The sequence below is a fragment of the Haliotis rufescens genome, unplaced genomic scaffold (genome assembly GCF_023055435.1).
Source record: "Haliotis rufescens isolate VD_foot unplaced genomic scaffold, xgHalRufe1.0.p SCAF_44, whole genome shotgun sequence".
Lineage (NCBI taxonomy): Eukaryota > Metazoa > Mollusca > Gastropoda > Lepetellida > Haliotidae > Haliotis > Haliotis rufescens.
In genome coordinates, this window is record NW_025964157.1 from 499091 (window position 1) to 512744 (window position 13654).

At 39.8% G+C, this 13654-nt stretch overlaps 1 protein-coding gene across 2 annotated transcripts in view; it reads left to right on the forward strand.

The window, feature by feature from the left end:
• The window catches only part of LOC124136025 (cadherin-like and PC-esterase domain-containing protein 1), a 117055-nt gene that overhangs the window by 54015 nt on the left and 49386 nt on the right, over positions 1-13654 (forward strand). For both annotated transcript variants that reach the window (XM_046501772.2, XM_046501771.2), the window contains exon 2: positions 8379-8681. In XM_046501772.2, coding sequence (XP_046357728.2) covers positions 8394-8681 — 288 coding nt within the window. In that variant the 5' untranslated portion in view covers positions 8379-8393. The remainder of the gene's footprint in view (positions 1-8378; positions 8682-13654) is intronic.

The following is a 13654-nucleotide window of genomic DNA, read 5'->3' on the forward strand; positions in this document are numbered from 1 at the left end:
GTCACATCTACTGGTTACACCCCCTAGCTTCAATAAAGTTGTCATATCTACTGGTGACACCCCCTCACTTCAATAAGGTTGTCACATCTACTTGTGACACCCCCTCACTTCAATTAAGTTGTCACATCTACTGGTGACACCCCTCACTTCAATAAGGTTGTCATGTCTACTGGTGACACCCCCTCACTTCAATAAGGTTGTCATGTCTACTGGTGACATCCCCTCACTTCAATAAGGTTGTCATGTCTACTAGTGACACCCCCTCACTTCAATAAGGTTGTCACATCTACTGGTGACACCCCCTCACTTCAATTAAGTTGTCACATCTACTGGTGACACCCCTCACTTCAATAAGGTTGTCACATCTACTGGTGACACCCCCTCACTTCAATAAGGTTGTCATGTCTACTAGTGACACCCCCTCACTTCAATAAGGTTGTCACATCTACTGGTGACACCCCTCACTTCAATAAGGTTGTCATATCTACTGGTGACACCCCTCACTTCAATAAGGTTGTCATATCTACTGGTGACACCCCTCACTTCAATAAGGTTGTCACATCTACTGGTGACACCCCTCACTTCAATAAGGTTGTCATGTCTATAACATGAGAGACCCTGTGGTGACTTTATAACTGGTCTCTTTGACATTAAGTATATAATTGTACTTTTATCAAAATGAAATGAACTTTACCCCTCAAACATTTTGAATAATTAGCCATTTTTGTCTTTTAGAGACTATCAAATATGTTAGGAAATTATTTATTCAAAGATTCCTAAATGTTATTCTTTAATAAACGATGCCAATTCGTGGAGATTTGTTCTATTAGTACATTCAAAATTATCTCTTCATTGGATTTTTATAATAAATGTGATCCACCATGCGAGGAGGGAACTTATGGGGGAAAATCACGTTTTGACTTTTCATTATATTTTAAAACTACAACATCTCTAGGACACAAAAGTGCAGTTCACAAGCTTCAATTCATATTTATTACAGAGATACATGACATCACACATGGCGATCTTCACTGAAGTAAGTTGACGTCAAACGTCTTTTTTATGACGTCATGGCACAACTGTATCCTAGCACCCGTAAGGTCCCTTGTCTCCTGATTGGTCACATTGTTAAAGTAAGGGCACCAAGTACAAGTTATTTTTAAGTGACCGCAAAACATATTTTAAAAGGCTTCAATCTTTGTCATATTCACAAAATACTACTCTAGGATGTTATATTTCAAGGTCCCTTTCCACAAACCAATCTTAGCATGACGAATCATGACACAAGCCTATGTTAAAGTATTGGAGTTACAATCATCTTAGCGCTAAGATCACTCTGTGGAACCTGCCTTGAAACTACCTGAAACTTATAAGTCCTTTTATTTTTTTTTATTTGGTTTGCAAACATTTGAAAAAAGGTTATCTCCCAGATAAGTACTGCTGCTAATGAATAAAAAACTAACAAGTTCTGATATGGCTTGACACCTAAAAATAATCAATAATATTTATGCATATTATTTATATATTTGATTATATTTATTCACCATTTCTTATGAACAGTGGTGAAAATATCTTCTTCTTTTTTTCCATCTAATTGTGAAACAAATTCATCACAATTATTTATATATTTGATAATATTTATACATATGATTTATATATATTTGATAATATTTATACATATTATACCATTTCTTATGAACAGTGGAGAAAATATCTTTCTTTTTTTTTCATCTAATTGTGAAACAAATTCATCACAATTATTTTTGTCAAAAGTCATTGTATATTTTTTCTAATTTCAGCGTGATTTTGTTAGTAGTTTTTGGTCATTCAATCATAACCCACCCACTTCAAAGATATATAAGCCGGAAGCAGCGATATTTTGCCCAACTGATTTTTTTGTAAGCTATTTTGGGTCAAAGTAGGTATTTAAGCAGCTGGATATTGTAATCTGATCCTCGTCAGGAAATAGGCCTACTCCTCTTACAGAAGAGGACAATTGATACAAACTATGAAATAATAAATTATTGAGCTTCATTCTGCTCATCTGATTGATGTACATCAATGATAATCTACAATCTCCCTTCCTCAGAAGCAGCATCTGTGATGAGAGGATTAATCTTAGTGTTGATGATACACAAATGGTCCCACTTGCACAATTTTAGGTGAAAGTTTTATTTAACAGTTTACAGAACAATCAGAAAATACAATACTATATTTTAAAATTACTTCAGGGTTCCTGATCTCCTTATCTTTAAAGGGTTAGAAAAATAATAAGAGGCAACTAGAACAGTTATATAAAGTTAAAATAACTTTTAACTTTTCAAATAATATATTGATCAATAGCATTGTACGTGTTATGTTACAATAAAAGTACTAAAAACATCTTGTACTTTAAAGAGTATTTTATTTATTTTATCCCACTGAACGGACTGACCCAACACCTTCATGACTAATAAAAACTTAAGCTACAAAAGTCACACTTACTTACTGACATCTGAAGCCTATACAACAACACTCCAACCCGCCCACAAATACACCCACCCACCAACTCGCTCACTCACTCACTCACTCACTCACTCACTCACTCACTCACTGACCCACCAACTCACTCACTCACTCACACACTCACTCACTCTCATTCTCACTCACCCAATCTCACTCACTCACTCAATCTCATTCATTCTCACTCAACCACCCACCCACCCACCCACTCACTCACTCACTCACTCACTCTCACATTCTCACTCACATTCTCACTCACCCATCTCACTCACTCACTCAATCTCATGCATTCTCACTCACTCACTCACTCACTCACTCACTCACTCACTCACTCACTCACTCACTCACTCACTCATTCTCATTCTCACTCACCCAAACTCACTCACTCAATCTCATTCATTCTCACTCACTCACTCACTCACTCACTCACCCACCCACCCACACACTCACTCACTCACTCACTCACTCACTCACTCACTCACTCACTCACCCACCCACTCACTCACTCACTCACTCACTCACTCACCCATACAAATTCCACACAGATTATTTATCACATATTCATTATGTGTGTAATTAAAACACCTTTCCTCAATATAAAAGTCTCATATTCTCTGTTTCGATATAACAAGTACTCCCAATTTCTTCACCTCACATATTTCCAAATTAAATCTACAGGTAAGAGATTAACTTTCTGTGTGGTACTATTCATGGAGTAATTACGGTAGTTTGCCCCCTCCACAATATTGTTCCACTGTGATCTCCATTCCCCTAAGGCTATGTTTGTATCTACTCCGAGATCAGAGAAACATCACTTGAAGGAGAGGCAGCTTCAACGAAGGTGACACTGCCGACACTTACATGGCCACTTGGGACCCATATTGACAGTTTTGAAGCAAGTTATTTCCCTCAAAGGCTATTTCTGTGAACACCTGACAGGTTAATTACAGGTGTGTGTACAGGAAAACAACAAGGCCTCATTGTAATGTTTTTGAACCTTATCTGATTTGGTTGTACAAAAACAAAGGTTTTTACATGAGAATGCTTTGTAGTTGGTCAGTATTTTTCAGTACGGAGATGTTAGGAATTCTAGTTAGAATCAGATTCAGAGCATCGAAAATACAAAAAATTAAAGGTAACATATATTGTTAACTTAAAGGCACATAATTATGTTGACAAATTGCCCATTTTTTCAGAGGATTGTGTTGAAGTAAGTTGTTTGTACGCCACACTCAGCAACATTACAGCCATATGACGGAGGTCTGTAAATAATCGAGTCAGGACCAGACAATCCAGTGATTGAAAACATGAGCATCGATCCACACAATTGGGATACAATGACATGCATCAACCAAGTCAGCGAGCCTGACCACCCGATCCCATTAGTCGTCTCTTACGACAAGCATAGTTGCCTCTTACAGGAAGCATGGATTGCTGAAGACCTATTCTACTCTGGATCTTCACGAGTCGTTGAAGTAAGTCATTGGGGGACCAATAAGGTCTTTGATAGGGATTTAGAAGTTGGAAGAACATGAATACATGACACTTTTTATGGATAACAGCTTTTTTTATTCTTTGTAACAACGTTTCAGAGCTACTTCTGGCCCCTTCATCAAGTGATTGAAAAATAGTTGTAAGTGCTATAACTTTTGTGCAGAGTTGTGTCCCTTAGTCAAGTCAGGATCTCCAGTTTTTCTCCAATTTTTATTGTTATGGAAATACCATGCATAGACCAGTACTGATTTCCCAAAAAGTGGTAAATGTCTGAGACTATGCCAGGTTCCCCTTGATTAATGAACCAAGATTTGTCAGCACCATATCCCTGCCCGCAAGTTTCAGTGAAAATTGTCTATAACATCTGCATCAATGGGCTTTCCTTGCCGAAACAATTTTATAAATCTTAGCCTGGTTTGTGTACTTATCAATATCATAAATCTTAAGTCTGACTTGTGATGACGATGCATCATTGGAAAAAAATCCTTTTCAGTCATAGAAAAATCCCTTGGATCTCTACGGTATGAAAAAATCATTCTGATTCTGATATGATTATAATTTGTTTTTATCAATTTTTAAGGTTGGTGGATTCTTAAACAAAGCGAAGAAATTGTGAGGTTGAACTTTATATCTGAGATCACTTTGAAAACAAATACCTAAATATGATGGCTATACGTAAACTGTGTTCCCGTGAATATCCGGGTTAGAGTGAGTGAGTTGGGTTTAACGCTGCTTTTAACAGAATTCCAGTTATATCGCGGCCTGTCAGCTTAATGTGGGAGGAAAGCCCGAAGGGATGCAGGTCTCAGACATTTACCACTTTGGTGAAACCCACGAGCACGGGTATGATGCTGACAAACCTAGAAACATAATCGGGGCGAACTGGGATTCGAACCCACAATCATAGGTTTCTGGCGTGCCCAAGGGACGCACCTTAGACGACTGGGCCACCCGTGCCCCCTCCGGGTTAGAATTGATCTTCAGCAACCCATGCTTGTCATAGAGAAGACTATTGATGCATTTCATCTTCTATCAATTGCGTTGATCGATGCTCATGATGCCAATCATTGAATTGTCTGGTCTAGACTTGATTATTTAGAGACAGCTGTCATATAGCTGGAATATTGCTGAGGGTGGCGTTTAACGACAAACAAAACAAACCTACACTGTGTGAAAATACTGAATATGATGTAAACTGTGTACATGTGAATATCCGGGTTAGAATTGATCTTCAGCAACCCATGCTTGCCTTAAGAGATGACTACGGTATGTTTGTCGTAAGAGGCAACAAAAGGGATCAGGTGGTCAGGTTCGCTGACTTGGTTGCGTAGATTGATGCTCATGATGTCAATCACTGGATTGTCTGGACCAGGCTTGATTATTTAAAGACAGCAGCTGGTATATTGCTGAGTGCAGCATTTAACAACAAACAAAACAAACCTACACTGTGTGAAAATACAGACTGTTAAACAAAAATGAACTCCAAACACACTGTTTGGGTGTCTAAAATATTTTCCTGCTCATATTGGAGGATTTACATGATGTGCTCTCAGTAAAGAGAACTTTTGGAAATGTGCTTCTGTTAGGACCTTAAGGAAACACAACTTATATAAAGGTAGGTGTGTTTGGCATTAAATAACAAATTGCTTTGTTGCTATTAAACAATCCATAAAAATATATTTCTCAATTGAGTTTTTAAAGAAACTGACGGGACACCTAAAATAAAACTGATCATGTACCTTTAAACATATGAAATGTTGTTAGGCAAGTACTCTTGTTAAAAATATAATGTGACAGCAAACAGATATTTCATCTTGCTTTCAATTATAAAGCAATATTGTAATGTTGTTTCAGCAAAAGCTTTAATAGTCAAATCATAGTAATTTCAAGCTATTCAATTGCCGAAGCTACTGTTGCACTTGAAATAATGTACCAGACAATGTCAACCAATCAAATTACTCTGAGATACAGAGCATAATACAAAACAATCAGATGTGATGGAGGCCATTTTGTTCTCATTGTCACTAATTTCGCTTAATGTCAGCTGTAGGCTTAATGGTCAGCTGACGTGATTATTACTTATTTTCATCTGGTAACACAATTAATTCCCACGCTTCATGGATATATTATTCATTTATGCCTCCGTAAATATCGTACTACATCGTTAACCTGACATATTAACTTCCACACCACTAGTTCTCTCTTTATCAAACTGTTCACGTCATTCTATTTTATTCCCCTAAAGCATGATGAAGAGATCATTTCTTGTGTAATTGTTTAATGGATCAGCTGGATCTAAATCTTTGAAGTAAAAATATTCTGAAAAAATATTTGCTATGGACATTATCTTTACTTGATAAGTTGTTTTGTTTAAACTTTAATTTGACGTATGTTTTTAAAGGGTAAAAATTACCTCATACATCTTGGCATATTGATGTAAAACTTTGTAATCAAAGAAACAAATGGGGATGCTCAAAAGTAAAGAGGATTTCAACTAATCTCCGGTTTCAAGTATCAGCTTTTTCGCAGTTGTAAAACAATATTAATCACATTGTTGTCAAAGCTGCACATTTTTTATGCTTGGTTTATGGGTTTGCAGACCTTAAAAAATTAAACTTCAGAAAACAATAAAATCAGAATAAAAAGTTTTGGTTTTTATTCCACCTTTGGTAAAGATCACTACTACAATTTGAAAAACAAAGGAATATTTATAAGACTAAAACGATAAATGTTTATAACAGATTTTAGATCTTAAATATTACTAAGTTCCCAAACCAAGCCAAGGTTTCTAAAACATATTTCCCCTACCTATTCAAATCAAATGTTAGTATGATTAGAACAATCAGGTACAAGTTTTATTTATTTTATACTTCCAAATAATTTTTTCTCTATGAGCAATCTGATCCTGGCATGCAAAAGGGAAGCAACTCCTGACAGTGTGGCTGCAGTGTGATGACTGATACTTGTTGACTGGAGCTTGAGGCACCATTTCACCATTCATGTGATTCAGAGTTACGTCCCTTGGGCACGCCAGAATATTATGATTGTGGGTTCGAATCCTGGTTCGGCCTGTTTATGTTTCTAGGTTTGTCAGCCCCATGCCCGTGCTCGTGGGTTTCACCAAAGTGGTAAACGTCTGAGACCTGCGTCACTTCGGGCTTTCCTCCCACATTAAGCAGACACGCCGTGATATAACTGTAATACTGTTGACGGCCGCGTCAACCCCAACTCACTCACTCAGATGACAATGTGTTGGGGATCCACCATGTAATAAAATGATTTGACAAATTATTATTTTTCAGTATTTTCTCACACATGCACACACAGACCGAATACCAAATGGTTTCTCCCTTAGCATGGTAACCCAACTTGTTTTTATGCCTTGATTCACAGATCAGTCAAATTTCTTTGAATGACCGGACATGAGGAAATTAGCACTATTTTTAACGCTTTAAGGAACACAGCTCTCTTGAACTTCATTTTCAAACTGTGACAAGAAGAGAGAGATAAAAATTAAGTGTCTGAAGAAATACAATTGTGTTTGTTGCCAATATTTCTTTTCAAGTAAATAAAACATCATTGTATTTGTGAACAGCTGCTAGTGTGTTTATTTTATTAGTTTTTTAACATTATCTCACTGCAGAGCCGTTACTCCTGCGAATTCAGAAAGCTTGGCTTGCTCTCTAAGTCTAAATACTCAAGACACTGAATATAAACTCAGCTTGTTACTTAGTCTCTGGATACCGGCCCGTGGCTTAGTGGATAGGGGGTCTGCCGCGAGAGCGGAAGGTCCGGGTTCGATCCCCGGCTGCATCATACCAAAGGTGTTAAAAGATGTTACTTGTTGTTACCCTGCCTCCCACTCAACATTGAGTGACAAAACAAGGACTGGTCAGCTTGGTGTCAGTATACTTTGTCTGAGCTGGGTATCAATGTTAAACTGAGGCATGGTATCTCAGTAGGCTAGCACTATAAAACTGGCATTGGTTCAGACTATAAGCAGCAACACACACACATGCATGCATGTTGCGATATAAGTGCAATTATCTTGAACTTGATGTTAAACCTCGTTTCACCTCACCTCACCTTAGTTCATTTCAACACCATCTCCAAACCCACTGAAGCCTATTGTAGGTCTCTGATTAAGGGGGCGGTGGGGTAGCCTAGTGGTTAAAGTGTTCGCTCGTCACACCGAAGAGCCGGGTCCGATTCCCCACATGGGTACAATGTATGAAGATCATTTCTCGTGTCCCCCGCTGGGATATTGCTGGAATATTGCTAAATGCTGTGTAAAACAATACTCACTCAGATTTAGACATGGCTCATTGTTGTGTAACTCAAAATTCACTCACTCACTCATGTAATGTAACGTCTCCTTTCAGTATCAGGGATGAAGTATGGGCCCCCGCCTCTGCAAGTTGAGCTTCCGCTCGCTGCGCGACCTCTTCCTCCTCCTCATCCTCATCGCGGTGCTTTCCTCCATGATGACCCTCCACATGAGCAGTTACCTCCCTTGGCTCCAGTCCCAACCCGAGCTTAAGGTCCATGTAGACGGGCACCTCAACATCTACCGAAGTCTTCAACTGAGTGAGAAGAGGGAGGATGGGTCGAGGAAGAGGCTGCTGTTCCATGGGAGGAAGAAGATGTCTGGAGAACACCGGGCTCTGGTTGCAAGGCTGTTGCAGGTAGGTGAACACAGGGCAGGACGTGTCCACAAAAAACTTGGTTGCAGTGGACTAGCCAAGCAGCTGTCCACTGGCTGTCACATCCCTGGAATAGAGCTGAAACAACAAGTCTAGTACAAATAACATGTATTTACAATCTGACGTTCAAAATGTGCTTAGTCAGCATGATCTGTATAGGTTCTTTGTTTTGTTTGTTTAATGTCACACTCGGCAATATTCAAGGAATATCATGGCAATCTGTAAATAATCGATTCAGGACCAGACAATCCAGTGACATCATGACCATCGATCCTTATGGCTGGGATACGATGACATGCATCAACCAAGTCTGTGAGCCTGACCACCTTATCCTGTTAGTCGATGAGCATAGTCGCCTCTTACGACAAGCATGGGATGCTGAAGTCCAATTCTCTTCATGGGTGATCAGTAGAGACTGGGGCGAGTCCAAATATACCACCTGGGAAGCCAACCCCTATTACCCGGGTACCCGCTGTAGGTCTCAAGAGATAGGTAAAATGTCCGCTTGAAATAATTTGACCGTAGCCCTGGAAAAAATGTATTTAGATACACATATAAAATGATCTGGTCATGCATACACTGAAGTTGACTGAAATTTTATCTTTATTCAAACATTTTAAAGTCAGAAGGAATGGGTGCAGAGTCAGAAAGAAATGCGAACATTAGTGACTTGTAGTGTAACAATATAGTTCCAAATCATTTTTGTCATTGAACAATATATCACTGACTAACCATAGGTCCGGGTAGTCCTGTGGGTACCCGAGTCCTTCTCAGTACCCAAGTTACCCGTCCCAGGTCTAAAAGACACTGTAGTGACACTTGACTGATTGTTAGTTTTGTCATTAATTGGTACACATTGAAAACATCTCTTCCTAATACATGTATATATACTTCTCTATATGTTTCTATGTTTAGCATTCCTTTTGGCAGTGAGTATATTACTGTGTCCAAAGGATCATAGCGTAACCCTCCCATTACATGACATTACATGACAATGCTGGGTAATCTAGGCCTGCATGACACTGGATTACGTCGTGATGTTTCTGCAGGGGTTAAGAGTCCATCCTCAGCACTACATATGTAGGTTGAGGCCGGCTACAGCCACTGACACAACCATCAGGTTATCTTTACATGATAGGGTCCTTCTTCAATCTTCCTAATACCATCAAATAGTCTTCTGGGAAATGTCTGCTGTTGAATCATATCTTCTTGGATAAAGAAAATCCTTCTTGCTCACCTGGTATGTCCCACAGAGCGCCAAGGCTCTTAGCGCTAAGGTGCCACATGGTCTGTGTTTTAGGGTGTACATTGCTAACTAATTACATGGATTTACCGGGTCATTTATGTAGGGGGCCAGGGGACTCTAGCCTTCAGTTGTAGCGATCAGAGATTAAAAATTTGGGTTCCCAAGCTACTAAAAAGAGGGGCCAGGGTAATGGTAAAAATTGAATACAGAACTCTATCACTAGTGATTTTACTGGACTTTTAGATGTGGACTTCCCCAACTGAAACAAATCTGCATTACTGTTGTGTACAGTATTGCTGACCATTGTGTACAGTACTGCTGACCATTGTGTAGAGTATTGCTGACATTATGTATAGTATTGCTGACCATTGTGTCGAGTATTGCTGACCATTGTGTAGAGTACTGCTGACCATTGTTTACAGTACTGCTGACCATTGTGTACTGTATTGCTGACCATTGTGTAGAGTAGTGCTGACCATTGTTTACAGTACTGCTGACCATTGTGTACAGTATTGCTGACCATTGTGTACAGTATTGCTGACCATTGTTTACAGTACTGCTGACCATTGTGTACTGTATTGCTGACCATTGTGTAGAGTACTGCTGACCATTGTTTACAGTATTGCTGACCATTGTGTAGAGTATTGCTGAACATTGTTTACAGTATTGCTGACCATTGTGTACTGTATTGCTGACCATTGTGTACAGTATTGCTGACCATTGTGTACAGTATTGCTGACCATTGTTGATTGTATTGCTGACCATTGTTTACAGTATTGCTGACCATTGTGTACAGTATTTCTGACCATTGTTGATTGTATTGCTGACCATTGTTTACAGTATTGCTGAACATTGTTTACTGTATTGCTGACCATTGTTTACAGTATTGCTGACCATTGTTTACTGTATTGCTGACCATTGTGTAGAGTATTGCTGACCATTGTTGATTGTATTGCTGACCATTGTTTACAGTATTGCTGACCATTGTTGATTGTATTGCTGACCATTGTTTACAGTATTGCTGACCATTGTTTACTGTATTGCTGACCATTGTGTAGAGTATTGCTGACCATTGTGTAGAGTATTGCTGACCATTGTGTACAGTATTGCTGACCATTGTGTACTGTATTGCTGACCATTGTTTACTGTATTGCTGACCATTGTGTAGAGTATTGCTGACCATTGTGTAGACTACTGCTGACCATTGTGTACAGTACTGCTGACCATTGTGTACAGTACTGCTGACCATTGTGTACAGTACTGCTGTGACTGTGTAGAGTATTGCTCACCGTTGTGTAGAGTATTGCTGACCATTGTGTACAGTACTGCCGAGACTGTGTACAGTACTACTGAGACTGTGTACAGTACTGCTGAGACTGTGTACAGTATTGCTGACCATTGTGTACAGTACTGCTGGCCATTGTGTAGAGTACTGCTGACTATTGTGTACAGTATTGCTGACCATTGTGTACAGTATTGCTGACCATTGTGTAAAGTACTGCTGACCATTGTGTACAGTACTGCTGACCATTGTGTACAGTACTGCTGACCATTGTGTACAGAACTGCTGACCATTGTGTACAGTACTGCTGGGACTGTGTACAGTATTGCTGACCATTGTGTAGAGTATTGCTGACCATTGTGTACAGTACTGCTGACCATTGTGTACAGTATTGCTGACCATTGTTTACAGTATTGCTGTCCATTGTGTAGAGTATTGCTGACCATTGTGTACAGTATTGCTGACCATTGTGTACTGTATTGCTGACCATTGTTTACTGTATTGCTGACCATTGTGTAGAGTATTGCTGACCATTGTGTAGACTACTGCTGACCATTGTGTACAGTACTGCTGACCATTGTGTACAGTACTGCTGACCATTGTGTACAGTACTGCTGTGACTGTGTAGAGTATTGCTCACCGTTGTGTAGAGTATTGCTGACCATTGTGTACAGTACTGCCGAGACTGTGTACAGTACTACTGAGACTGTGTACAGTACTGCTGAGACTGTGTACAGTATTGCTGACCATTGTGTACAGTACTGCTGGCCATTGTGTAGAGTACTGCTGACTATTGTGTACAGTATTGCTGACCATTGTGTACAGTATTGCTGACCATTGTGTAAAGTACTGCTGACCATTGTGTACAGTACTGCTGACCATTGTGTACAGTACTGCTGACCATTGTGTACAGAACTGCTGACCATTGTGTACAGTACTGCTGACCATTGTGGACTGTATTGCTGGCCATTGTGTAGAGTATTGCTGACCATTGTGTACAGTACTGCTGACCATTGTGTACAGTACTGCTGACCATTGTGTACAGTACTGCTGACCATTGTGTACAGTATTGCTGACCATTGTGTACAGTATTGCTGACCATTGTGTACAGTACTGCTGACCATTGTGTAGAGTATTGCTGACCATTGTGTACAGTACTGCTGACCATTGTGTACAGTACTGCTGACCATTGTTTACAGTACTGCTGACCATTGTGTACAGTATTGCTGACCATTGTGTACAGTATTGCTGACCATTGTGTACAGTACTGCTGACCATTGTGTACAGTACTGCTGACCATTGTGTAGAGTATTGCTGACCATTGTGTACAGTACTGCTGAGACTGTGTACAGTACTGCTGAGACTGTGTACAGTACTTCTGAGACTGTGTACAGTATTGCTGACCATTGTATACAGTACTGCTGGCCATTGTGTAGAGTACTGCTGACTATTGTGTACAGTATTGCTGACCATTGTGTACAGTATTGCTGACCATTGTGTAAAGTACTGCTGACCATTGTGTACAGTACTGCTGACCATTGTGTACAGTACTGCTGATCATTGTGTACAGTACTGCTGACCATTGTGTACAGTACTGCTGAGACTGTGTACAGTATTGCTGACCGTTGTGTAGAGTATTGCTGACCATTGTGTACAGTACTGCTGACCATTGTGTAGAGTATTGCTGACCATTGTGTACAGTACTGCTGACCATTGTGTATAGTACTGCTGAGACTGTACAGTATTGCTGACCATCAACTCAGACACCCACAAACCAGAATCAATTTTAATGCCTACCTTGTTTCACACTTTACTTTTGTCATGGAGTGGAAAAATAAAATGACAAGCATCCATCATCTTTTTTCTCTCGATTTATCAAGTGCTACCAACTTGTAGCAAGCGCCTACAGCTCCCACTTCAGCTGCTCATTAAGCTAGGCTCCCTGTTGTTAGCAGATAAACTGTATACCGTACACTAATGAGCCTTGAACACTCAGGAGGACAGGCGTAAGTAATGTCCCATATGGCGCCAATGGAGGGGCCAATGTTGGTGCTTCGGACACTCAACAATGTGTTTCAGTTTCAAGGTCAACCTCAATCCAGTGATGTCAATGCATCATCTCAATCCAGTGATGTCAATGGCACCACCTCAATCCAGTGATATCAATGGCGCCACCTCAATCCAGTAATGTCAATGCATCATCTCAATCCAGTGATGTCAATGGCACCACCTCAATCCAGTGATGTCAATGGCACCACCTCAATCCAGTGATGTCAATGGCACCACCTCAATCCAGTGATGTCAATGGCACCACCTCAATCCAGTGATGTCAATGGCACCACCTCAATCCAGTAATGTCAATGCATCATCTCAATCCAGTGATGTCATAGGCACCACCTCAATCCAGTGATATCAATGCACCACCTC